Source organism: Rhinatrema bivittatum, chromosome 18, assembly GCF_901001135.1.
Source record: "Rhinatrema bivittatum chromosome 18, aRhiBiv1.1, whole genome shotgun sequence".
NCBI lineage: Eukaryota > Metazoa > Chordata > Amphibia > Gymnophiona > Rhinatrematidae > Rhinatrema > Rhinatrema bivittatum.
This window is the reverse complement of record NC_042632.1, coordinates 38,731,187-38,757,422: the sequence shown is the minus strand read 5'-3', so window position 1 is coordinate 38,757,422 and position 26,236 is coordinate 38,731,187. Positions and strand designations below refer to the sequence as shown.

At 44.7% G+C, this 26,236-nt stretch overlaps 1 protein-coding gene and 1 long non-coding RNA gene across 3 annotated transcripts in view; one reads left to right on the top strand and one right to left on the bottom strand.

Annotated features, from left to right (window-relative positions):
- Positions 1 to 2: 2 nt before the first annotated feature.
- Positions 3 to 25,057, top strand: FAM114A2 (family with sequence similarity 114 member A2). Of its 2 annotated transcripts, none has more exons than XM_029583788.1 (14): positions 3 to 304; positions 3,934 to 4,166; positions 6,144 to 6,243; positions 7,487 to 7,585; positions 8,096 to 8,205; positions 9,344 to 9,478; positions 10,084 to 10,242; positions 14,185 to 14,308; positions 16,986 to 17,065; positions 20,425 to 20,535; positions 21,006 to 21,145; positions 22,581 to 22,653; positions 23,581 to 23,634; positions 24,666 to 25,057. In XM_029583788.1, exons 2-14 carry the CDS (start codon positions 3,948 to 3,950, stop codon positions 24,765 to 24,767), a joined length of 1,506 nt encoding a protein of 501 aa, XP_029439648.1. In that variant the 5' UTR covers positions 3 to 304; positions 3,934 to 3,947; the 3' UTR covers positions 24,768 to 25,057. The 2 variants fall into 2 exon arrangements, with proteins under 2 accessions (XP_029439648.1, XP_029439647.1); XM_029583787.1 differs by having other exon boundaries at positions 22,581 to 22,683.
- The window catches only part of LOC115079857, a 39,165-nt gene continuing 21,158 nt past the window's right edge, over positions 8,230 to 26,236 (bottom strand). The window contains exon 3 of the long non-coding RNA XR_003853414.1: positions 8,230 to 8,490. This is a non-coding gene — a long non-coding RNA (uncharacterized LOC115079857). The remainder of the gene's footprint in view (positions 8,491 to 26,236) is intronic.

Below are 26,236 nucleotides of genomic sequence, written 5' to 3'. Positions count from 1 at the left end.
CGGGTTTTGTGCGAGCCCGTGCGCCCCGCCCCCGAGAGTGACGTATTGCCGCGGCGGTGGTGTACTCTGACTGCGACGTGGCGCCCGGCCTTCCCTGTGACGTGGTTTGGGGAGGGGAAGGGGCGGAAGGAGGTTTACTTTGATTCCCTGAGCTTGACACCGCGCTGTTTGTGTTTTGTTTTTTTTTTCCGCCGCGACTTAGCGCGGGGCTGCGGGTTTGTGAGCAGGTTTCAAGCCCGGCGGGGAGGGACGGAGCTGAGGCTCTCCAGACTCGGGGCTGCGCCTCAGGACGTGGCCGAGCAACGTAAGTCAGAGTGTTGACACTCGTATTCCAGTGCAGAAGTGTAAAAGTCAGTGTTGACACTCGTATTCCAGTGCAGAAGTGTAAGTCAGAGTGTCGACAGTCGTATTCCAGTGCAGAAGTGTAAAAGTCAGTGTTGACACTCGTATTCCAGTGCAGAAGTGTAAGTCAGAGTGTCGACACTCGTATTCCAGTGCAGGAGTGTAAGTCAGAGTTTTGACAGTCGTATTCCAGTGCAGAAGTGTAAAAGTCAGTGTTGACACTCGTATTCCAGAGCAGGAGTGTAAGTCAGAGTGTTGACATTGGTATTCCAGTGCAGAAGTGTAAGTCAGAGTGTTGACACTCGTATTCCAGTGCAGAAGTGTAAGTCAGAGTGTTGACACTTGTATTCCAGTGCAGGAGTGTAAATCAGAGTGTTGACATTGGTATTCCAGTGCAGAAGTGTAAGTCAGAGTGTTGACACTCGTATTCCAGTGCAGAAGTGTAAGTCAGAGTGTTGACACTCGTATTCCAGTGCAGGAGTGTAAGTCAGAGTGTTGACATTGGTATTCCAGTGCAGGAGTGTAAGTCAGAGTGTTGACATTGGTATTCCAGTGCAGAAGTGTAAGTCAGAGTGTTGACACTTGTATTCCAGTGCAGGAGTGTAAATCAGAGTGTTGACATTGGTATTCCAGTACAGAAGTGTAAAAGTCAGTGTTGACACTCGTATTCCAGTGCAGAAGTGTAAGTCAGAGTGTTGACACTCGTATTGCAGTGCAGGAGTGTAAGTCAGAGTGTTGACATTGGTATTCCAGTGCAGAAGTGTAAGTCAGAGTGTTGACACTCGTATTCCAGTGCAGAAGTGTAAGTCAGAGTGTTGACACTCATATTTCAGTGCAGAAGTGTAAAAGTCAGTGTTGACACTCGTATTCCAGTGCAAAAGTGTAAGTCAGAGTGTTGACACTCGTATTTCAGTGCAGAAGTGTAAGTCAGAGTCTTGACACTCATATTCCAGTGGAAAAGTGTAAGTCAGAGTGTTGACAGTCGCATTCCAGTGCAGAAGTGTAAAAGTCAGTGTTGACAGTTGCATTCCAGTGCAGAAGTGTAAAAGTCAGTGTTGACACTCGTATTCCAGTGCAAAAATGTAAAAGTCAGTGCTGACAGTCGTATTCCAGTGCAGAAGTGTAAGTCACAGTGTTGACAGTCAAATTCCAGTGCAGAAGTGTAAGTCAGTGTTGATACTCGTATTCCAGTGCAGAAGTGATGCAGCAGGTTGTGGTTTTCTTGTTGCAAATGTTGAGCTACTTTCGCAGTGGCCAGTTTTCCACTAGAGCCAACATTTTGTAAGGCAGCCCCTTGGTTTCTAAAGGAGGAAGCTTTTTGAGGTTTTTCTTTCCCTGTTTGTTTTTAGAGGTGTGTTATTCATTTATTAGACGTAATAAGAGTAGGACAATTTTCAAAGCCATTTACACGGGTGCTCTTAAGAGGCCTAATTCCTTGCCCATTCCTCAGTTGATCCCACTTATTCCTATGTGGTTTTGTTGTTATTAATCGTGGCTTCACTGTTTTAGTTCAAAGCCTCTTATGTTTTCTTTTTTTTATGTGTCTCTTCTCTCTATAAGTGCCAGGGTATAGGGACTGTATCAAATGCTCTTAAATGAATCTGCTGTCTCTTGCCCATAATATGCTATAGACATAAGCAAGCATTAAATACGTTACCACTCAAATGAAATTATCCAAAATATTCTCTTTCATATTTCAAGATTATTTTTATTTTCCTTTGCTCTTGAAAATATGTGCAATTATCCAAAAATGTCATGTAACTTTAAAAAGCAAAAGCAATCTAACCAAATCAAATTATGATAAGTAGTGTACAAATGACAATAAATTGTCTGTCTGAAAATTCTCCTTCATCGATTTGGCTAAAAGTGTTGCCAGGTTCCACAGTGTGTGTGTATTGTTAGCTGAATTGGGGGAAGGCACTTTGTAGCCTTGGCAGCTTTCAAAAGGGAAAAATGGGTGAAAGGAATCCAAATAAATAAATAAATGCGTGCCCTTTAACATTTGCTGTGGAATCTGCAGACGAAAAGTAGCCATGGACTTTGCACCAAGATGAGCCGATTTGAAAATTTCCCTCCTAGCAAAACACCATTAACACATCAGCCAGGAATAGTCGGAATGGGATGCAGCCTTGATGGTCTCTCTCAGGCCTTGCCAGTTTTTTTTACGAAAGAGCTCCCATGTTTTTGGGTATTACTGTTGAACTTTTGCTGTCCACTTTTTGGCACATCCAGCTCATGTAGGTATCTGATCCAGTAAAGTTTTGGGTTCCCCAATATCATTGGACAAGTAAGAAAAGAATTGCAGAGAGGTGCGTATGAGCACTCTTCCCCTAAAACTAGATTGTTGTTTAATGGAAAAAGGCTTTTTTTTTTTTTCCAATTTGAGGTTAGAGCCATCATTTTTCTGGGAAAGGTTTTCTAGTTTTTATATAGGTATAGCTAGTCTGAAAGCTTGGTTGCTTTGCTGTAGGTTGAATGGTTCTGGAGAAATCTGAAGAATTCACAGAAGAACAAAGTGAATACATAAGTGACTTTTTTGTTTTTTTTTTTAAACATTAAAAATGAGATGCTACAATATGTAGGGGCTGGAATGAAAGAATATGGTTTTATTGTGCCTTTTATGAGCTTGGCATGTTTTGCTCTGTCACATTTTCTAATTATCAAAGATAATTTCGTTTCAGCAGGATAAGTTACACTGCTGATCTCAAGGCCCTCACAATGACAGAGGATTAGCTCATCTCTGCAAGATGACGCAAGCACTTACTCTCTCTATATATATATATCCTTAACGGGGAAACAATGAAGATACTGGAAAAAATACATCATTTTCAATATATGTTATGCTGCTATTGTGCCCACTGTAATGGCAGTTTTTATATCATTGTGATTTTCTATATGTCTTGTGGTTTTTCCATAAGAAAATGTTACTTGTTCTTTAGATCCTTGCCAGGAGTCCAACCCCCCCCCCCCCCCCCCCGAATGACACATAAATTGGCCCACAAAAAAACAAAACAACACTAAATTTCTGCCCTGCACACCTCTAATGTCTCATAGTAACATAGAGGACACATTTCAAAATTATTGACCTGGGCAGAATGGTGTGGCTGAAATTGCTACCCTTTTCCCAATTAAAAGTAATGCATTAGCTTTCATAGTGTGCGCACTTTTAGCAGGGTAAAAAACTGGGATTCTTGGTGTTGTTTTAGGCTGGAGGAGGAAGATGACACACTCACCTGGGATTTTTCAAATGTGCATATGTTATTTTTCCACCTCTTGGCTACCTGCACAAATAACAGGTGCAAAGTACACGGACATTTGTGGTGGGATAAGTGTCTACATTCATTGCTGAAACAAAACAAGAGCTATTCAAAAATTGTCCCCATTGTAAATAACAGCAGGTCAATTGGCCCATCTAGTCTGTCTGCCCAGACGAGATTTTTCCTTTCTTTTTCTCTACCATTTTGGATAGAAGGAACGTAGAAATCCCAGTCATTTGAAGGTCTGTCCAAAATATATGCATATCATTTTTCATATATTACATATATATTAGATATATCATATATCTATTTCTGTTTTTCTTAACTGATCCAGGAAATGTTTGCGAAATGTCCGGAGAAACTAGAATCCAAAATCTGAAAAGCCCACATGAGGCAGCAAGCCAGGAGGAGGAAGATGTGCCAGAGGCACAGGGGCCTGGCCCTGGTGGTAACGGCGGCCAGGATGAGGAGGAGGAGCCCGCAACCGTGACGCGCAAAAGACCTGAAGCCAAACCTCCCTGTGAAGTGGCCGCAGCTGAGCAACAAGGCTCAACAGATGCGGGCAAGGCAGGTTTCAGAATTCACCTCTGCTTTTAGGGCAAGGGATGGCACAAGGTTAAGAAGGATGGTTTTGGAGGTTTTGTTGTGGGGGAGGCAATTTTTCATGTTGTTTTTTTTAGATTTGATGTTTCTCCCAATAGAGGCCTCACTTTCTTTCCTTCTGTGAATAATTCCCGGGCCCCTCCCCCCACCCCACCCCCTCACCACAGAGTGCGTTACTTAGCTGCATCTGTCCCCTCCACCTGCCGATTTCAGCCTGGCAGTCTAAGTCGCGTGGTGCACCTTAGTCTGGTGCACATTTCAGAGCGTTAGACTGAAGCTGACTGGTAGAGGAGGCAGATGCAGGTAAAGCTCTGCTCTCCCTCTGTTTTTATTTTTCCCTGGAGTGGAGAAGGGTCATGGTAGGTCTTGGGACCAAGTGCCAAGGAAATCAGATCTGGGGATTTTTGGGAAGAAATGGGGTGGGGAAGAGAGGCCTTGACTTTTCATTTTTATTGTGGATTTTTGGAAACTTGATAATTGAGTTCCTAGCTATATCGTTTGATGACAGAACAGCATCAACCCATGAATGAAGATAAACCAGAGACATGTAATCGCCTGTCACCAACCTCTTCCAATTAATACAGAGTTGTTGCTTTCAATACTGGACGTCGTCTTAGCTGTACTAAATTGGAGCAAACTTTTTATTTTATTCCTTTTTTTTTTTTAATTGTTTTAAAAACGATTTACAAGTGAGAGATCCATTTCATGAATGTGAATTGCCACACTTCCCAAACGTATCAAAAAGAACAGGTGAGGAGCCGAGGGTACGCTTTAAAGCACTCTGTTATATGGTGGTGTGGATTTTATTTTTTTTTTTCCAGCAGTTCAACTCTAGTTTTGTCAGGCTGGTTGTTTTAAAGATCCTTCTCTCCACACCCAGGGAGAGCACCGATCCTCTGGGGTAAAGAGCACTTTCAACTTGATTGGAGAGGCATTTTTTATGGGAGAAAGAATGACAAAATGAAGCTGGGCCTCACTCCAGCTCAGACCCTTCTGGCCATGGGAAAAATGATTTTCTAATAACTGTTCTCACGCTATAGGTGTGAGGAGACGGAGAGAAAGAATCCTTGCCTAGTCTTTTGGCATGGAAGTGCCATAAACATGGCAATGTTTTCTATTTCTTCAAACCCCCCTCTTACCCTCATGGCTGATTTGTGATGATGCTTTCTGCCTATTAAAGGGCAACAGAACTTGAAGACTTCCGTCTTAGGCCTGGAATTTCTAACTTCGCGGAGCTCCCTGAATTCCGCGGTAACGGGGGGCGGGGGGGGGGGTGTGTGTGTGGTGAAGCAGGGGGTGGGCCTGCGATAGCTGGCACCCATCGCACCACCGTGGTGTTATCACCGCCGGCTTTCGCACCCAATAGCGCCACCGTGAAAGGTGGCGCTATTGGGCGCGCTACTGGCGGCGATAACGTGGCTTACCTTATCGCCGCCAGCGATGTCTTCGCAGCGTCCACCCCCACGCCGCCCCGACGCCTCCTCTTCCAGTGCTAACGCTGGCCCGACCCCGCCCCTTTTTAGCTATCGCACGCGAAAAGGGATTTTTCGCGTGCGATACGATAAGAAAATGACCCCCTAAGTTAGGGCGACTACTGTAGATTGGATATAATAAGGAACATTGTTTATAGATGGAATTAGTTTGCATGTGATCCGTGAGTGCACCGAGGTTTTCATTCATGCACATGAAGACATGATAGAGAAATAATTTTTCTACTTCATTCTTGTCTAGTATCATTCTGGCTTTGATGTGAGACCAATGGATGTTTACTTCCCCTTACATTTCCTTGGCCTTGCCTTTGGATTTAGCTGTTCTGGTCTCCCATTTCTGATTGTGTGAGATGCAAACATGGCAGCTTTGTTCGCTGTCATTGAGGATGACTGTTATAGTCTCTGCAGCTCTCTCATTTTAAAAGGCACAAATTACTTTCTGTCTTTGCAGGATTCAGATTCCTCAGGCAAATCTCCGACGGGATGGGGATACTTGGGAAGCTGGGGCAAGTCTTTCATGTCCACTGCCACGGCCACGGTGGCAACTGTAGGTGAGAGTTCCTCTTATTTCACGAGGTCTCCTAATCTGTGAATGAATCAATGTGCCTTTATTATTATAAACCGCTTGATCGTTGCACGGTTTATGGTACTTTTTTATAGAAGCCTATAGTGGTTAGAACCTGTGTAAATCTGTTTTATGTTTCTTTTGTTTCCTAGAACCTTTGCGCAGCAGGGAATCCCGGTAATAAAGTCCATGACAAAATATACTTTAACGTATAGATTACAAGCTTGAGAGCTAAGATAGTCCTGCCCAGCCTTGCTTAAAACCTATAAGCATTAAAAAATAAACTTCAAAGGGGAGGGATTAAAGCACAGTGACAGCCAGAAAGGGAGTCAGGGCCAGTGTACTAAGCCACCTTAAAACTCTCCATTAATGCTTCTTAATGGCCTGTTTTAGTACAGGTGTGAGCTCCCACAAAACCCCGGGTTACACATCCAGTGCACTAATGAGTGTTAAAGCCAGTGCCTTATGGCAGATATTGCCGGTGTAGTAACGGTGCAGGTAGGCTGCAGTGTTCCCTGCACTGCCTCCTGCCCCTTGCTCCCTCCCGAGCCAGCCAGAAGCAGAACCAGTCACCTTCCACCCACTTTTGAACCAAAAGCACCGCTCCCCTCTTCAAACCGAAACCCCCCTACTCCTGATGCAGAAGCAGCCTCCACCCAGGTCTATCCAAGCCCTCCGGGCTGAGACCCCATGCCCCTTGAGAGGCGCCGTTTTGCATGGTGGAGCTGGTAGGATAGGAGGCAGAAGTGCCCTTTTGCTCTCCTGGGTTAAATGGGCATTAATGTTGCCTTAATGTTAATGTATTTTAGTATGTTGGTCCCTAACTACGAAATTCGAAAGAGAGGTTTAGGTTTCTTTTACAAGGCAGCGTTGAAGCTGCTTAAAGTATATTCCCAGCATGTGGGTATCTTGTTGGCTGAATTGTAGTGATTTTTGCCAAACAGCTTTGGAAATCCAGCAGCCGGGGAGGAGTTGTTTTAAGATGGTTTACTCACAAACTGCCTGTAAAGTACTAGTGTCATGCCAGGAAGATATTTACCCTTTTAGATAATTCTTTCCTTTCTAATTGTCCTAGGAATCTAGTGGTAATCAACTTTAGCTCAGTTTTCTTTTCTTTTCTGCTCCCCACCTTAAAGCTTCCCTTTTGATAACCTGCTTGCCGTCTTCCCATCTCTCTGCCATCTGTGGCCATGGTTGTACAACCTGGTGATCTTCTCTTTCTTCATCAGGACAGGGTATTTCTAGTGCCATTGAAAAAGCCGAGACGTCTCTAGGCATCCCAAGCCCCAGCGATCTTTCATTGGATAGAAAAAGCGAGTCCGAGGCAGGTCAGTGAAACTGAATACATGTTGTCTTCAGCTGTAAGGACTGACGTGTGAAATGAACAACAACAACAAAAAAACCAGAGAGAAGGGAAGGTACATGCCTACTTTGAAAATTAGTGTGCAGTCTGCAGGTAAAACCTACCTGCGGTCCTTACACTAGTGCAAACAGTTAGATGATTACTCCCTTCAGATAAATAGCAGCACTGTTAGTTATGTAAACTCAATCTGGATGTTCTGCGCTTTACAATCTTGGAACCTAGGAAACCTGCCTGCTGTCGATTTTGTTGCCCTTGGCATTACGGCTGATTGTGGCACGTGTGCTCCTCAGGGATTCTGGACTGCTGCTGGGTAAAACCAGGGCGCAGAGACGATGTCCTGCTAGAGCTTAAGCCTGAGAGTCTCTTGTGGTGCAGACTGCACTCTCCTTCTCAGCACCACTCCTTCCTGCTCTGCTACGCTCCCGGTCCAGGTTGTGAATAGTAAAACTGCTTCCGTTTCTACCCTTCCCTGCAGGAGACTTGGTGGCTGAGACCAGCGGTGCAGGCAAAGGGAACGAAAGCGCTTCTCCCATCAGTGGAGCCTTTGGTGTCTTCTCCTCCATCACAACAGCTGTCCAAAGCACAGTGGGTGGATGCAGTTTTGTTTTGTTTTTAAATATTTTTATTCCAAAGACCTCAAATATAAACAGTACATACCAATAAGTAGACAACAATAATAGAACAAAATGTCAACAGCAGATAGAAAGACAAAAAAAAAATACAGGAGTGTAGATGTTGTTTGGCTTTTTCAAACAAGCACCCATATCATGTTCTTAAGTTTTTCAGTTTGGGCCAAAGTCGTGATTGAAAACAAAACTTTCGTCCACCCCTGATGGAACCTCAGATGGTAGATGGTGTAAAACCTGCAGTCTGGAGAGAAAGAAAGAAAAAAGAGATTAAAAAAGACAATTTCTGGATCCTCCCAGGGGGTTTGAGGTCCTGGTGGAGCTGGCTAGCAGCGAGATACTTAGTTACTTCTGTACCTATTTTTTTTTTTTTAAGTCAATTTTCAAAGAGAAAGCATCTGAATTTTTCTTTGAAAATTCACAAAAAAAAAAAGTATGTACAAAAGTAGCTGTGGATACTTGTAATTGCTGTATCTGCAGTTTGAGTTGCATGCTGGAAAATATGCATGTGTATCTGAAACTTTAATGCACACCCCCTCCTTCCCCTTCCTGAGCTCACCATGTCTCAGGAATGCCTCTCTTTAATGCAGGTACAAATCCGTCACTAGTGAAATATGCCCTTAGGAGGGAGATTTCAAAGAACTTAGGCGCATAAAAGTAGGATGGGTCATAGCAATTTTCAAAAGCCTATTTCCATGCGTAAATAATTTTTTTAAATTACCTCCTTACTTTTTACCTGCAATACGCAGGGACGGGTTTTATGGTAATAGCCAACATTGTGATAATTAGGAGATGTTAGCGCTTCGCGTATGTATCAGCGCAGAGTGCATTAGCGTTTCGCACTTCGCGGTAATACCTACATACTTGCATTTTCCTCACTGCAAAGTGCTCATTTCACCACGAGGGGGAGGGAGAGAGATACACTTGCCTATTTCAGTCTGTACGGAGAACGTGAACTCTGGCATGTCACAATGGTTATAACTTTCATTGGAACAAATTAAAAAAAATATAAAAAAAATAGCAACTTGACTGAGAGGGGACCTGGCACTGAATGGTACAGGGTTAAGCCAGGCCTGCTTTTCGTGTCTCCACCCCAGGGCAAAAGTGTTATCAGTGGAGGCTTGGATGCTCTGGAGTTCATTGGGAAGAAAACCATGGATGTAATTGCTGAAGGAGACCCTGGCTTCAAGAAAACCAAGGGACTCATGAACAGGAATTCCACCTTATCTCAGGTAAGGATGGGACACAAATGAGAGCTTTTTCCCCTACTTGCAAGATTTTTCTGGCTTGGCCCATGTTCTTAACTCCATCTGCTAAAGAAGCCACTTCTGTCTCGAACGGATTTCACAGGCTGTAGTGCTGAAGTTTAGCCACATCCCCCCCTTTACTCGCCTGTATTCTTTCCGCCAGTGGTCCCCAACCCTGTCCTGGGGGCCCCCCAGCCAGTCGGATTTTCAGGATATCCACAATGAATATGCATGAGAGAAACTTTGCATGCGCTGCCTCCATAACATGCAGATTTTCTCTCATGCATATTCATTGTGGATATCCTGAAAACCTGACTGGCTGGTGGGCCCCCAGGACAGGGTTGGGGGACCACTGCTTTATGCTACCTCTCTTATAAAAGCTCCCTTGCCTGGATCCTGTCTGGATCAGAATCATTTTCTGTAAATACCGGAGTCCGTTATAATGGGAAGACCAGCGATGGTGCAGTTACTTGAGGAACTGGGCAGATTTTTAACTGATCTCCCTGGCGTATGACTTACTGATTGGGGTATCTGTCTCCCTCTGTGCGCAGCATTTATTCCTCTCTTTAAACCGATCCCTTCCTTTAAAGATTTTGCGAGAGGCAAAGGAAAAGGAAGAGCAGCAAACAGCCAGCAAGGTTTCCACGGATGCGGAGAAGAAAGCGCATTACAGCTTGCTTTTCGATGAGTTCCAGGGTCTGTCCCACCTGGAAGCCTTGGAGCTGCTCTCGCGGGAGAGTGAGGCAAAGGTAAAAAAAAAAAAAAAGTTTCTCAGCCGCCATTTGCTGGAAGTCACGAGCCTCTCGTTGGGTTCATATCCAGAGAATCTACAAAATTCCCTTTCGGATCCAGGCCAACAAAGTGTCCAGGCCCTTTAGAAGAGGAGCACGTAGGTCGTCTGCATCGCCCTGCGCCATGGTGACTCCTACATCTCGTTCAGCTCTTCCGGAGCAACGAGTCAAACACCTGATCCTCGACTGGCATGAAACATTCATTCAGTTGTATCTGCAGGAGGTTTAGCATTTATGAAACTTTTCAGCTCATGTGATGCATGTGGCAAATTATATGCATGGCCCAGAGGCATTCAGCATGTAATTAAAAAATGTATATAAATAAGCAGTGCGTACACTTGCTGGTTGGACATACAGAGGTCCCTATTCAGAAGCATTTAGACAGATAACCCCAAAATTATTTGTTGAAATGAATATTTGGGCACTTAGCTGGCTATATTTTCGCCGGATAACTTACGGGCATTCCGGGGAGGAGTTACATGGGCCGGCTAAATTATTTGGCTAACTGCGATATTCAGCCAGATAACTTAATCCAGCTAAGTCTGGCCAGGGCAAAGAGCTGACTTAGTTAGCCGGCTCTCTTTAAGATAGCCCGTTATATTCATTAGTGCAGCCTCACTATTGAAGATACCTCCAGAGTTAGCCATATAAGTTTAGCCTGGTAACTCTGCTGTCCAGACATGAATATGGACCTCAGAAATACCAACTGCCTTTTCCCTGTACATATGCAGATCAGTCCAGACTCCTGAGGTTTGCCTCCCTGCCAGCAGATGGAGACAGAGAAAGTTTCACCGACACTGTACATAACCCAGTCCCTCAGTATTTCTCCATCTCCCGCAGATGGGGTCTGGAGAGAAAGAAAGGAAAAAAAAAAAAGATTAAAAGACAATTTCTGGATCTTCCCAGGGGGTTTGAGGTCCTGGTGGGGCCATCTCCCCTGGTTTGAGTTGGACGAGCAGGGGATTGGTGACCCCTCCTTCTGGCAGCTCGGTCTGGAGGTCCGTGAGGTGGACATCTGGTGGTCTGGATCCCTCATCCCCCATGAGACAGCGGTGGAACCTGCTGGCAGTTCTGCACTGCAGGCCCAGAGGAGCAGGGAAGTGTCCCTTTTGTACAGTTTGTCCTAGGATGGCTCGCTAAAGTGTGGCGAAAGGAGACAGATACAGCCAGTGGTCTGGCTCTTTTCTGCTCTGCCACGCGGCCTGCACTCCTGAAACCTGAACCTCTGCACTAAAGGAAAGTATTGGTTTCTATGGATCTTTATTCTCACAGTAAAAAAAAAAAAGAGAACTAGTTAGGGGAATCTGTTTGCAGCATTGGGGTTCCGGGGGCAGCTACCTCAGCAGCTCGGGGAGCTCAGCGATGGGGTTTCTCAGCAGCTTCTCTGCCTGCGGAGGAGACCGGGTGTTGGCTCCTTAGCGCTGAGGGACTGTTCCCCTGCTTGCCTTTGAGGTGCTGCTGGTGCCGCAGATGCGGGGAGGAATAGAATGTGCGTGCAGCAAAAGCGCAATGGCGTTTCAGGTCTGCGTCGAGCATGATCACACCGGTAGAACAAGCCTCGCGAGGAACGGGGATCTCGCGTTGAGGCTTTCCCCATCAGCGCAGAAACAGTGGCCATTTTCGATTCCCTAGCAGCGTCAAAGGGAGATGCAGGGGAATCCCCCTCCTTGTCCCGCAGAGGTACAGAGAGGCACGTGCACCGGGGAGGAGGCTCTGCTTCTGCTAGAGGTCGTCTGCCGGTTTTAATTTGCTTATGTGTGAAGCGTGATTAGTGGGATGCTGGTTCTCGGCCCCAGTCTCCATAGATTCCCGGCAGTTCAGGAGGCCTGAGCTGTTAAGCTCTTCAGGCCGATGATTTTTGGTGCTGGATGTTAAACGGATCTGGGCCTGAGCAAGCTGAAAGTGCAGGCAGGCTTGGCTTAGCCATGAGGTAGTCCTTGGCAGCAGTTCTTTTTCCGCGTGGGTCAGGTGACTCACTTCTGTCTCGTGGCTTCGCTTCTGAGAGGAGATGTCTGAGATGGAGGGGATAATCCGAAGCGGTTATTTCCACCTTATTGCAGGATAGGCGTATGTGCAAATTTGGAGGATCTTCGAATCCTGGTCTGCTGTTGATGGAATGCAGCCTCAGTCTGTTCAGGCTATGGTGTCACATATTTTGGCTTTTCTACGGAAAGGTTCTGGTCAAGAGACTGGCCTTTAACTCTGAGAGCCCAGGTGGCGACACTGGGTTGTCTCCAGGTAAGGTACAGGGGTATCCTCTGTCCACATTTCCGAATGTTATACGGTTCCTTCAGAGAGCAAAAACTTGCGTCCTCAGGTGTGGAAAATTTGTCCATCTTGCAATCTGAATCTAGTCCTTAAGAGGATTGTGTGAGGCTCGGTTTGAACCACTAAAGAGAGCTACGGTTGAGGACTTGACTTTTAACGTGGTTTTCTTGGTGGCTATTTGTTCTCCTGAATTTCGGAGCTGCAGGCACTGTCGTGTCGAGATCCCTTCCTACAGGTGTCTGATTCGGGGATATCTTTACGCCTGGTGCCTTCCTTTCTGCCTGAGGTAGCCTCGGCGTTCCATCTTAGTTAGACAGTGGAGCTTCCAGCTTTTATGGATTTGGAGTCCTCTCTAAAGGGCACCCGCTGCACGGGGGGGGGTTAGTGATGCACTTGACAAGTTCTCAGGCGACTTCCTGGTCTGAGTCACAACAAGCGTCTCCGCATGAAATTTGCTGGGCAGCTACTGAGAAGTCTTTGCACACTTTTGCCAGGCATTATCGCTTGGATGTGGGGGGATTCGGCTTCCATGTACGTCAGTTAGTGTTCTACAAGCGAAACTCTCCAGGTCCCACCTGAGTTGAAGGGAGCTTAGGTACATCCCAGGAGTCTGGACTGATCTGGGTACATATAGGGAAAGGAAAATTGGTTCTTACCTGCTGATTTTCATTCCTGTAGTACCACGGATCAGTCCAGAGACCTGCCCATTTACTGGGGGGGGGCGAGTCCACCGCTCGTACTGTTGCTTTGTTATAGTTCAGGGTTGTTGGAGGTTTTTCAATGCTGATCGCTTATGTTAAATTTGGGAAATGAGTTTTCCATTGTCTTTTTGGGCAACTTCACCTTCTTTCAGCTCATTGGAGGGGAGCGAGTTTGCTTAGAAATTTAAAGTTGTTGCTGTCATCTTGGCTGGGGTACAGGTCAATACTGAGGGCATCAGGTGGCACCCTGGGTTATGTACAGTGTCAGTGAAACCTTCTCTGTCTCCATCTGCTGGCAGGGAGGCAAAACCCAGGAGTCTGGACTGATCTGTGGTACTACAGGATCAAAAATCAGCAGGTAAGAACCAATTTTCCTATTTATGAAAGCAAAGCCCACCTTAACCCTGCTCCCGGTATTGCCCCTTTCCCCCCGCACTTTCTCTCCACTGATACTAGGTCCCAGACAAATGGACACAATATGCCCATAAAGCATCCTTTTTCATAAAGAATACGTAAAAATAATGGTTAGAAGCTGCTGTGATGGGTAGTGCTCTCTTCCTTTAATAATGTATGCATTTTATTACATTTTCAAAATTAATTTATAAACTTACACGTCATACCCCATCCTTTCAGGAAGGAGCACTGTGTCCCATTACTGTTGACATATTTAATGTATGAAAACCAGTACAGAAAAGCAAACATGGTGTAATCAGTCAAGTGACAGTTTGTTCCATTATGTTGACTCGAATCCTAAAATAACCTTTTTGGAACTAGGTGGTTTATAATAGCAGTAATATGTACTTGCTCATACATACTAGTCTTCTCCCCCTGCCTGGCTGAGTAGGACCTCTGAGCTAGTGTTCATTTGTTTGCATCTACCTTTGTGAGGTTGCATTTCTCATTCCTTTCCAACTGTGCCACGTGCAACCAGGTGAAGTGTGTGGTGAACGCCTTGTCCGGAGAAGAATTGGAGTCTTTAAAACTTGAACTGGAAGAGCTAAAAGAAGCATTTTCACTGGTGGAGTTTGATGATGATGAGGACGACGAGAGAAAGGGTAAGTTTTATTTATAATGATGTCTCGGAGGCTCTGGACAGCTTTTGTTCTCTGTGGGTTCCCAGATCAGTCCAGACTCCTGCGTTTTGCCTTCCCTCCAGCAGATGGAGACAGAGAAAGTTTTATTGACACTGCCACTTAACACGAGGTGCCACCTGCAGTCCCTCAGTATTTCTCAGTCTCCAGCGGATGATGGAGGTGCAAAACCTGCAGTCTGAGATTTTGTTTTTAAATCTCAGACATCCAGGTTTGCTTGCCTTCCAGGGGGTCATTAGATCCTAATAGGGCCATACCCCCTGGTTTGTGAGGTGGACGAGCAGGGGGTTGGAGACCCTTTGTTTCTCGGTCCTTTGTCGCTGGACAGGGAAGAAAGCTGGAGGTTCCAGTTCCCTCACCCTGAAGGAGGAACAGAGTCTGCTGCCGGTCTTCTTTCAAGGGAAATGTTAATTTTTCTTTGATGCCCTGTTTAAAGTTTGTTTAAAAAACAAAGAAAAGACATAAGGAAAGGAAGGGGTTGCTGTAGGATGGCAAACTTTGCCCCAGTTCTTCCTCACAGGTGATTGGGCGACTCTACTCTTAGTTTCCCGTTCCTCCGGAGGTGTTTTACTTGGCCATGGCTTGGCGCCACATTTTCATGCCACGCGGTTTGTGCTGCTCTGTTTGTGGAGATACGCATGCGCCAATGCTCCCAGTGTCTTTCCGGAGGAGAGGATACTTTGGGGAGGGTGAAAGTTACTTCAGCCAGGCACAACGAGCCTGGGAGGCTCTGTTCTGCGAGGCAGTCGGTGGACAACCCCTTTCCATTGAGCATGGGAATGGCAGCCATTTTGTCCACGTTCTCAGCTGCCTCACGAGCCACGGAGGGGGAGGGAGATTTCACTCTTCCATTGTCCCCTGTTGTTAGGGCCTCCAGGGGAGGTCAGGAGGCTGAAGGACAGCTGGATCCTAGAGAGTGGGAGCTGTCAGAGGAAGTGATGTCCCTTATCAGACACAGATGGGGCATGCCATGCATGGGTCTAATGGTGACTTACTAAAATGCCAAGGCCCCGCAGTTCTTCAGTTGAAGAGATCGAGGAGCAGAGGGAGTAGATGCCTTAGTTGTCAGCCTTGTCTGACGGATGACCTGCTGTATGTGTTTCCACCTTGGCTGCTGGTGGGCAAGGTCTTGCGACGCATAGAGGTCCATCTGCAATATGATCCTCGTGGCTCCAGAGCGGCCGAGGCGTCCGTGGTTTGCAGACTTAATCAACCTAGCAGTGGGTGCTCTGCCAAATCTCCTGCATCAATGTTCCATATTTTCAGATCAGGTTACTTGGAAGGGGTCTTCACTACTTTCTTACAGTCTAGGAAGACTTCCACCTCCTTGACATATTTGAGGATGTGGAGATTTTTTGAGACTTGGTGCACGGAGCAAGGAGTAGATCCTCTGCGAGTCTTGGTGGTCCATATTCTCGCTTTTCTTCAAATCGGTTTGGTAAAGGATTTATCCTTTAATTCCCTCCAGGTTAAGGTGGCGGCCCTAGGAAGTCTTCGAGGTAAAGTTCGAGGGTCTTCCTTAGCTACCCATCCGGATGTGGTGCATTTTCTCCGGGGAGTAAAACATTTGCTTTCTCCGGTTCGGAAGCCTTGTCCCTCCTGGAGCCTTAACGTAGTCCTTAAGAGCATGTGTGTGGCCCCGTTCAAACCTCTGAGAAGAGCGACCATGAAGGATCTCACTTTGAAGGTGGCTTTCTTAGTGGGGATTTGGTCAGCTCGACGGATCTCGGAGCTTCAGGCCTAGTCTTGTAGGGAGCCCTTTTTTGAGATTATTGGATTCGGGAGTTTCCTTGAAGACACTTCCTTTCTGCCGAAGATGGTGTCGTCGTTCCACTTAAATCAGTCAATGAAGCTCCTGTCCTTCCCAACTTTGGATCCTTTGGCCCCTCAGGCAAGAGAGTTGCATGGTTTGGACGTGAAGCGAGATTTGCTACAGTACCTGAAGATTACGAGCGACTTCCCCTTGACAGATCATCTTTTTGTGGTTTGGAGTGGTACAAAAAAGGGGCATAAAGCGTCAAGAGCCACAATTACGAGCTGGTTGAAAGAGGCTATTAGCTCTGCCTACATCTGTGAAGGTTGCTCCTGTCCCGGAAGGGCTAAAGACACATTCTGCCCATTCCCAGGTGCCCTCCTGGGCCGAGTGTCAGCAAGTTTCGCCGCAAGAGATCTGCAGGTCGGCTACTTGGAAATCACTGCACACTTTTGCCAGGCACTACCCTTTGGATGGCCAGGCTCCAGAAGCCACGGACTTCGGTGAGAGTGTGCTTTGAGTGGGACTCTCGCAGTCCCATCCTAGTTAGGGAAGCTTTGGTACATCCCAGGAGACTGGACTGATCTGGGTACGTAGAGGGAAAGGGGAATTGGTTCTTACCTGCTACGGATCAATACTGAGGGATTGCAGGTGGCACCTCATATTAAGTGGCAATGTCAGTAAAACTTTCTCTGTCTCCATCTGCTGGCAGGGAGGCAAAACCCAGGAGTCTGGACTGATCTGTGGTACTACAGGTAAGAACCAATTTTCCTTTTTTTTTTTTGCGCAGAGTTGATGCTGGTAATATCTTCTGGCAGATTAGAAGGAGCAGCACTAATGTATTAGTGCTGCTGTGTTTAACCAGGATCCGGTTCTTTGTGCTTGCAGGAGATGAAGAGTTTGCACAGGAGCTAGCCACACTGTTTGCAGAAGTGCATGTCTCCACAAAGCCAGAGAAAGTGGCCAAAGTGAGTGATGCTTTCATTATTGCTGTTTTTGTGTAACTTAACTTAAAAAAAAAACCAAACCCAAAACAACTCTTCCCGTTGAGCTGGGACGGGACCTCATTGGACATGAAGAGGGTCATTTTCAAACAGCCTTAATAGCAGTAAAGTCCATGCATATGTTTTACACACAGACTTTACTAATTATTTTCAAAACATGCTTGCAAGTTCTTTTTGAAAATAATTGGGTAATTGGCAGAGTAAATGCACACATACACTTGTGTGAAGTAGCAGCTCTGCTTCAGAGAGTGACTTAAGTGTGTACATTTGTTTGCCCTGGAGTTAATTTTCAAAAGGATTTACATGTGTAAAGGTGGCATATATCGTAGCAATTTTCAAAAGCCTATTTTCGTACGTAAAGTCTATTTGTACACGCAAAACCTTTTGAGAATTCAATGAATTTTCAAAAGGAGTTAGACACGTAAAAGTAGCAATCTTCGGAAGCCCATCTCCATGCATAAAATTGCTACTTTTAGCGCGTAACTCTTTTTGAAAATTTACTCCATAGGGCTGAATTTTCAGAAGGTGGGTAAGTTGAAAATGGGTACGATATATGCTAGTTTTACACTGGCCTGGGTCAACCGTAGAACAAAGCAGGCTTTATATTTGTAACCGGCTTTGAAAATTACCCCCGAAATGACTAAAGACTTGTAAGCCCGTGTGAGTATTTCTATAGCCACTGACGTGCAACACAATCTTCCAATATAACCATGCACGCAAGTTTTTTTTCCCGTTTGAAAATTTGCTTACTAAAGGACCTGCAGATTTTGCACATCCTAGTTTTTGTTTTTCATTTTTTTCTGCAGACGAAGGAAAGGGGGTAAAAGTGTTCAGATTTGAAAATGCCATTCTGCACTTCTGCTTTACTCCCGTGGGACCCTCAGGGTGAGGGGGGCCCTCAGTGCAGCTTAAAGCTGCGCCCATTGGGGATCCCACGAGTGCTTAATAGATGTTGAGGTCAATTTTCAAATAGAATTGAACCCAAAAGTGTAAGAATAATCTCAAAGGGAGAAAAATATAATCTCACTTAAACAAACAATAGATTGTGGGACTATCATGCCTATATTAAGCGTGTGAAGGACCATCACATATAGCACTGGGTGGGCACAATGAATTCGTGCTTACAAATCCCATCATTGTGCTAAGGTTTTTTATAATCCTCAGTCATTCATAATTGGCAGTGTATACATTCATATTTTATTGAATGTTTGCTGCATTTAAAACTCAAACCTCTCATCAAGATTACGTTAAAGAGATGCACTTATCTGAGTGCCCGATCAGCCGGGAAAATGATTTATCTCCACAGAGGAAGCACGACTGTGTCTCATGTCCAAGACGTTTACAGCAACCTTCTTCTTTGTCTTGTCAATGTTCACCACGGTCCATTTTACCTTTGCAAATCCCTCACCCCTTTGAGTGGGTATTAGACGTGAATCACTAAGGCTGTTTTGGTTATTTTTTTTCCCCCCCCCATAGATGCAAATTGGGGAGTCAGTCTTTGATTCATTGGGCTCCTTAATTTTTCACTGCAGCAAAAAGTTAAGAGGTAGGGCCAAATTTCAACTGAGACTAAAACAGGACCAAAAAAAAAAAAAAAGCTTTCAAAAAAGCCCTGAGACTCAGTTTGCTTGCATGGCTTTTAAACGGTGCAGGTTGTGCAGAGAGTTTATTCTGCAGCTTCTGGAAAGGAAGGCAAAACTGGTGGGTCTTTTATTTTGAAAGTGCTAATTGTTAGGAATATTCTGTAGTGCTTTTTGAACAAGATTTTTTTTTTTTTATTCTTGCACTATTGTAATTTGACTCTCAAAAAAAAAAAACCAAACAACTCTTATTCCTGGTCATCGATTGATTGTCCATTTTAAACATCCATGAGGAGAGATGCATCAAATCAATTTGTACATCTAGATCTGTAAAGATTAATTCTGCATGGCACATTGGAAGAGGTCAGTGCGTTTATTACTTCGTTCATACAGTGCCTTGTGAGAAATTAAAATCAATAAAAATATTAAAACATAAAAATCCATCCTTGTAAATAATGGGATATAAAGCTACATTGTTGTAGATATTTTAAATCAAAATAAGCTTTATTGATAAATAGAATTTTATAATAGCAATCATAAAATAGCTGTAGTTTCACACATATATTTAACTTAAAAAGATCAATTACATCCTTGTTGCAGATTACATAAAATATGAATAGCTGAGCTACAATGTTTAAAAAATAAAAATTCAAAATCTCATTATCATTCAGGTTGGCCTGGAGGCTTAGGGCCTGCACTGCCATGCAGAAGGTCCTCAGTTCATGTCTTTTGCTGGGGAAGCATCATTCACAAGCCCCCAGGGGAAAGGCGTCATGGTCATTGCTTAAGAGTGACACCTAGTAGCTAGATTTGGAGTCCATGATTTGCCTTTAACATTTTCAGATACGAGGTTAGGATTTATTACTGGATGCTTCCTGTTTTGTGCATGCTACATGTGGCCTCATGTCTGTGTGTACACCTTCGTGTGCTGCACTTTGTGTGCAGTAGCTCACTTAATCCACTGAGTGGCATCGGTGTGACAGTGGCAAAGTGGCTTGTGAATTCACGCTCATCCTTTCTGAGAGTCTCTTGAAGTTGCTTAATTGATTTACGTGTTAGCTAAGTATCCCCTCGCACCCAGAGCTCGTGCACAGTGCCCACAAAACAAGCTCACACAGGGAAAGATATGCAGAAGAAAGGGAAAATAAAATGGTGCTTATGGAACACAGAGTACAAATTTGTACACTGTTGCACTATTTGTTGGTGTACAGTGCCCACAAAAGTTTAGAGGGAATATTGCTCTGGAAATTATTTTTTTTAGGATATTCTGCCTTTTACCAAAGATGGCCTCGAGGTGAATTACAATCCATTTAAATCTAGCAAACTTGAAATTGAAATAACTTACGGTGGTGATCAAATCTACAGTTGGAATAGCATTGGAAATCCAGGATATATAACTTCAGGTCTCTACTGAGAAGTTCAGGGAGTCAGATCATGGGGGAATGGGGGCTGAAAAGCCGTGCCTTAGCTCTTCCTGAATAGGTGGCGAGGCTCGAGTCATAGGGGTAAGTGGTACCTTGGACCAAATTTGAGGGGCAGAATAGCTGAAAGCACAAAGCCTAGGGCAGGACAATCTGTCAGAGGAGGAGAGGAGCCGTATGGGAGGATCGGCGATCTCTTGTGGGGGTGTAATAGGAGAGAAGTTGGAGAGGTGCTGGGGCGCTTGTTTACTCGCACACATGGGCCAGCCTGCACGGGCTAGGGATGCAGAAGCTTTCTGAACCTCAGGTGTTTGTGTTACAGGCAAGGAAAGCTGCCTATGAGTGGATGGCCGGGCTTAACCCGGAGTCACACCAAGAGGAGAAGCCAGCAGAATCCGTGAAATCTCTAAGTGATTCTAAAACATCTGTGGAGGTAATAAAGAAAACAAATAGGGACACTAATGATTGCTTTGCAAGAAAGAATCCCAGATCCCTCCATCCCCTGGCCAGAGCGTTTCTTGTATATCTGAAGAAGGCATTCAGCTAGGTGCCTCCCTTCTCTCTCCCTGCCTTATGCCCCTTATTAACGCTCTTTGGCTTACCACTGTAGAGTGTCATTTCAACGGAGAGACACTGGAGCTTGTTGATATAATAGAAAATGCACATGGTATTTGTAAAGTCGTTTTAGTGTGTGGAAGGTGTTACCAAATGTTCAGGTGCCCTCATATTTCTCATTTCACTTGAGAAAAAAAAAAATCTACAGTACTAGAAGAATGAGGGTTACAGACCATGAAATGCAGCCTGCTCCAAGGTGCGGTGTTACTTTACACTTCCGGTCGTTTTCTAGTTGGTTAATTTTGCTGAACATGCTGGGAAAATAAGGGCCGTGTTTTTCTCTGGCAGGATATCCATTCGCTCGCAATAAGGAGCCTGGCGCAGGTGACTGCCTACTCCATCGAGTTGTTCCATAAAACGGCCGCGTTGATTCTCCATGGTCAGCAGGAGAACGTAACGGCCCTAGCAAGAGCCAGAGCCTTGTCCCTGTGAGTATGATTCCCCGACGGCCCTCGATTTAAGAACTAAAGTGCAGCAATAGCAGAGGAAGTCACATTGTCTGTCTGAAAGGCATCGTCATCTTGGAAATTGCCTGTGGGTGCAATTACTGTGATGAGAGAAGAAAACTGACTTGCATTTGCCAGCTTGTTAGGAAAATTGTTTTTTTGTCCACCTTTTTATATGAACAAAGCTAGCAGAATACACGTGGAAGAGAATTTTTAGTGTCTATAATATGATAAATCACGTCTGTGGAAAGGACCTGTGATGGCAGAGGGAATAAAACTATAGGCTTTTTTTTTTACACTGTGAACCGCAAAAAGCAAAAAAAGATGGAGAAGAAGCAAAACCCGAGAACAATTAATGAGGAGGGGAGTTGAGGACCTTATATTATTGTATTTTACAAAATCTGGTAGAATTGGGTTTTTGGAGCAGACATAATGAATATGTATGTATGTATATATTTATTTATTTAGGAATTTTCTATACCATTATTACAAAAGAAGATCCCAACGGTTTACAAAATCAGCATTCCTATTCTTGGTCAACATTCACATTTTAGGTCAACATCACAGCAAATATAATAATCTAGATCATATTCATACATTTTCTAGGACTACTCTAAATTCTAATTCTACTCTCATTACACTTTACATCGTTCAGTACTTATTGCTCGCTCTACTGTCTCTGGTCCTGACAGTGAAGTTATCGGCATATTCGTAATTTACATGAAATCATATGCATTTCTAAAGAGCCATGTTTTCAGTTCATGTCTGAAACTCTTTCTTTCTATTATCTGACGTAATGACTCTGGAAGAGAGTTCCATAACTATGGAAAACATTCAGTCTCTTGTTTGTGTCAGGTGTGTGTTCTGTGTTGTAGGTACATTTAGAGGTCCTCTGTTTTTTTATCTTAGGGCTCTCTGCAGTGTGTATGGTTGCAATGTCATACCTGTCAAGCATGGATTAATGTTGTGCTCTCCCTTAATCCAACTGTCTGGTGACCCAATCAGAGAAATTGACCATGTTCCTCTGACGAGATCTACCTCTGGTAAAACCATGCTGCCTTGCATCTTGCGAGCCCCTGGATTCCAGAAAGTGCACCATTCTCTGTTTTAGCAGCGATCCCTTTATTTTGCCCACCAAAGAGGTCAGACTAACGGGCTTGTGGTTCCCAGTTTCCTCCTTACTTCCGCTTTTGTGAATTGGAACCATATCTGCCCGTCTGCAGTCCCCTGGAATTATTCCCGTCTCTAAAAATAAGCATTGAGAGCTATTCAGAGTGTCAGAAGGGTGGAACACCATTCCCACTCTGGGGTAGCTGTCAACAAGTGTGGTGTACAGTTCTGTGCTAGGTGATGAGCTTCACAGAGAGGAAATGGCTTTGGCTTACCCCGCACCCTCTATTATTGTGTTTTGTGGCAGAATGACCATCCTGTTGTGCAAAGAGCTGTCCGCCCTGTCTAAACAGATCACAACACATCTAACAGCAGCTGGGGTAAGAAACGGCCTTATCTATCCCCCTCAGGTAAATGCAGTTGTTTGCTTGCTCTTTTATTGGGCTTGGCGTTGGATGGACGAATCAGACTTGCAGTTTTAGCTGATACATTGGAGGTGGGTAAGCCTGGAATTGAGGTGCGCAAGGCTTTTAGAATTTCACTTTTTGGATGGAGGTGATGGAATGGATAATTTTAGCCACCCTCCCCTATTGAGGCACAGTACTTGGTCTTCAACTAAGCTTCTGTTATTATTCCCAGACCACTTGCCTTCCTGCGAACAAAAATGCGAGGTGAGCCACCGATCCCACGTAGGAAGCGGTTCAGAATCGCATCCTCCAAGCTGAGGTCTGAGCCCCTGCTGATATTGCTCTGAATAGATTTGGACTGCTTAATAACTGGATTTGCTGATGCCTCTTGCAGCCCACTCTTCCCTTACGACATATACTAAAGATCCCATCAGCGCACGAGGCAGTATGTGCACAAAAGACTTGCTGTGTCCTTTCACCCCCGTAACTTCCTCCACCCTGTAAACTTGCATGCATCACCACCACTACCTGCCCGAATAGGTACGGACATCTCCAGGGATGCACGGGGAATGATGGTGTACGTGGGTCACCCCCCTGCTATTTCAAATGTAAAAGCAGCTGTGTGTGGAAAGCAATCTGCTCCTTCCTAAGAAACACGAGAAACCAAATAGTTCCATGGATTCATTTTGTTCAAAAAAATGTTATACATAGAATTTTCAAATTCCAGGTAAATAAAAATCAGTGGATTAATTTAAGCTCCCCATTAAAATATGTTTTTTCCTGGCTCCTATCATTTCATCCTGATATCTCCAAGAAGCAATATTGGACGCCTGTGTACTAGATACGGATGTAATGCATTTTGGGATTTTAGATGCAATTAAAAAAGGACTCTTGTTTTAGGTTAAAGAAAAAGGAGATGTCCTTAACCCATTAATCACGGGGGTGTTTTTAGAGGTAAGTTTTCATTGTTGTGTTCTTGTTTTTAAGCTTACAGTACTAAAGGAAGGGGCAATAGTTTGGAAACTTTCTTCCGCTCTGTATCCTTAGAGATGCAACCCCATCCACTGTCCCCCTACCCTAGCGATAGTCAGAATGTGAACAGGAGATTAATAGCGATTGTTTAAATGAAAAAATATTAGATGGTGGAGACAGTTTATTTTATTTTTTTCTCCTGTGCCATAAGATAGTTGTCTCATACATTGAAAAAGAAGCCTGGTTCAGAACAAAAGAATTGCCATACTGGGTCAGACCGAGGGTACATCAAGTCCAGTATCCTGTTTCCAATCTAGGTCACAAATACTTGGTAGGATCCCAAATAGTAGATAGATTCCATGCTGCTAACACCAAGGGATAAGTAGTAGTTTGCCCCAAGTCTATCTGGTTAATAACAGTTTATGGACTTTTCTGCCAAGAACGTGTCCAAACCTTTTATAAACCCAGCTATGCTAATTGCCTTTACTATAACCTCTGGCAGTGAGTTCCAGACCTTAATTGTGCATTGAGTGAAAATGTATTTTCTACGATTTGTTTTAAATCTGCTAGCTACTAACTTCATAGCATTTTCCCTGCATGTACCCATTCTACTCTACGCATAATTTTATAGTCCTCAGCCATCTCTTCTCCAAGCTGAATAGCCCTAACCACTTTAGCCTTTCCTCAAGGGAGCTGTTCCAACTGTTGGAGTACAGAAAATACAGCATTGAACAATGTTCTTTATTTTAATTCTTAAAAAGTCAGGTAACAGAAGCCCTAACTCATGGAAGTGACTTTGTGTCGCTGAACCTGATTGTTTGCTTCTGAGTCATTTCTCACTCCACATCTGAGTTACCTTTTTCTCCACTGGAATCACACTGAGTACAATACCAATCCATAGAGCTCCCTTTAGCTTTCTAATTTACATCTGACAGCTCTGCACGTTGAATGAAGCCTGCACTGGTGAAAAAGGGATTTATGCTGTCTTTGACCTATCCTTTCCCTTCTCGTAGGCCTCCAACAGTGCTTCCTATATCCAGGATGCCTTCCAGCTGCTCCTACCGGCGCTGGAAGTGTCTCATATCCAGACACGGACTGAACCAGCACAGCAGTGAGCCATCCCTTCTCCAGCATTGCCCAGGGTTTGCCCTTCGGTAAACCAAGGAAGGCGCGGGTGGCACCGCAGGTGGGAGCGACGTGGAGGAGGACATGCTGGCCCGGGCGGGGCGTGTGCCTGTGACATGCTACGCGGCGGGCAAAGAAGAGATTGTCCGCTCGGGTGGGCCCTACAGCGGGCTGCACATGAATGGAAAAAAAAAAAAAAAGAGGGGCGTCCTCGGCTGCTCCCCCAGAGCCTACCCACCGGGGAGGGAAGCTGCTAATAAAATGGCAAAACTGTTCCTTTTCTAAGAAGTTGGCTAATGTTTCTTTTATCATCACATTTCTTTCTCAGGCAGAATCTGGTTCTTTTCAAGGGGAAGGAGAAGAACCTCTGAGCAGAGTCTTTCAAGGGAAGATCGGGTTTTCTGGATCCTGTTTGCTCTGCCAGAGATTTCTTTTACAAAATGTCTTGGTATTCTTAGACTTCGGTGGTGATTTGTGTGTGATTTTTTTTTTTTCTTCACATGTATTGCTGAACTGAAGACTCTAAAATAATAGCATTTTTGAAGGGCTCCTTGATGGATAGAATATGCATTTGTAAAAGAGATGTTATTCATCTCTGCTTTCAGCCTTCCAGACTATATTTGCTCACTTTAAATGCCGACATTCCCTTCAGTGTGAAAGTGGTTTATGAGCTGAATATGTTCCTGCCCATTGTATCATCACTGAACATCCCTTGCTGACGGCCTCGTGAGGCTTCGGCTGTGTCTTTGGGAAGTGGCTTATACAGTATAATTCCCAAGCCATGTTAATTTCAGCACAGCTGGAGTGACTCGACTGGGGTTGGGTTTGGGAGATAGACCTATCCCCACGGAGGTTTTCTGGCGTGCATAAGTATTCTGCGTACCCCCCTGGCTTTGAAAGAATGGACGTCTTAGATAATAACAAAGAAAAATATGAAAGGATGCAATTCTGAACCGAAAGCACTTGGAGCAGAGCGAGAGAAGCAACCCCCCCATGATAGCAAAGTGCATTTATCGTCACGGAAGCTCTTCAGATTCCTGAGGGGGGAGCCGCTGGTAAAATACTTAAGTTGAAAAAAACAGAACAATTATCTCCACGCGAGTCCCATACTAGCCGCCTCCTGCTCGCTTATAGCAATTCCCAGATCTTAGGCTGTCTAGTCTCCGTGTGTAGCCAGACGTGGCAGGCATACGACGTGCCAGAGCTAAATGCTGCAATTTCTGTTCAATCTAAGATTGCCACCTCACCCTAGGTCAACTGAACAGGCTCATCCAGCTTTGCTTTTACCCATTGCTTTCAATTTTGCAAAACCAGGACTGGGTTGGCCTGGGGTGAAGAGGCAGCCTTAGTTAACTCAAGGTGAAATAGCAAATTAAAAATTGGAGGCCGTTTTGGGCTCTTCCAAAGATGATCTCTTTAAAATTTATCAGCGAGCAAGAATAAAGACTAAAACGTTGTC

Bases quoted from the DNA above. Each gene is read 5' to 3' on its own strand.
- FAM114A2 (XM_029583787.1), top strand. From the start codon at position 3,948: ATGTCCGGAGAAACTAGAATCCAAAATCTGAAAAGCCCACATGAGGCA. The intron at 14,309-16,985 runs GTAAGTTTTATT...TTGTGCTTGCAG, and splicing joins TGAGGACGACGAGAGAAAGG to GAGATGAAGAGTTTGCACAG. The intron at 17,066-20,424 runs GTGAGTGATGCT...TTTGTGTTACAG, and splicing joins AGCCAGAGAAAGTGGCCAAA to GCAAGGAAAGCTGCCTATGA.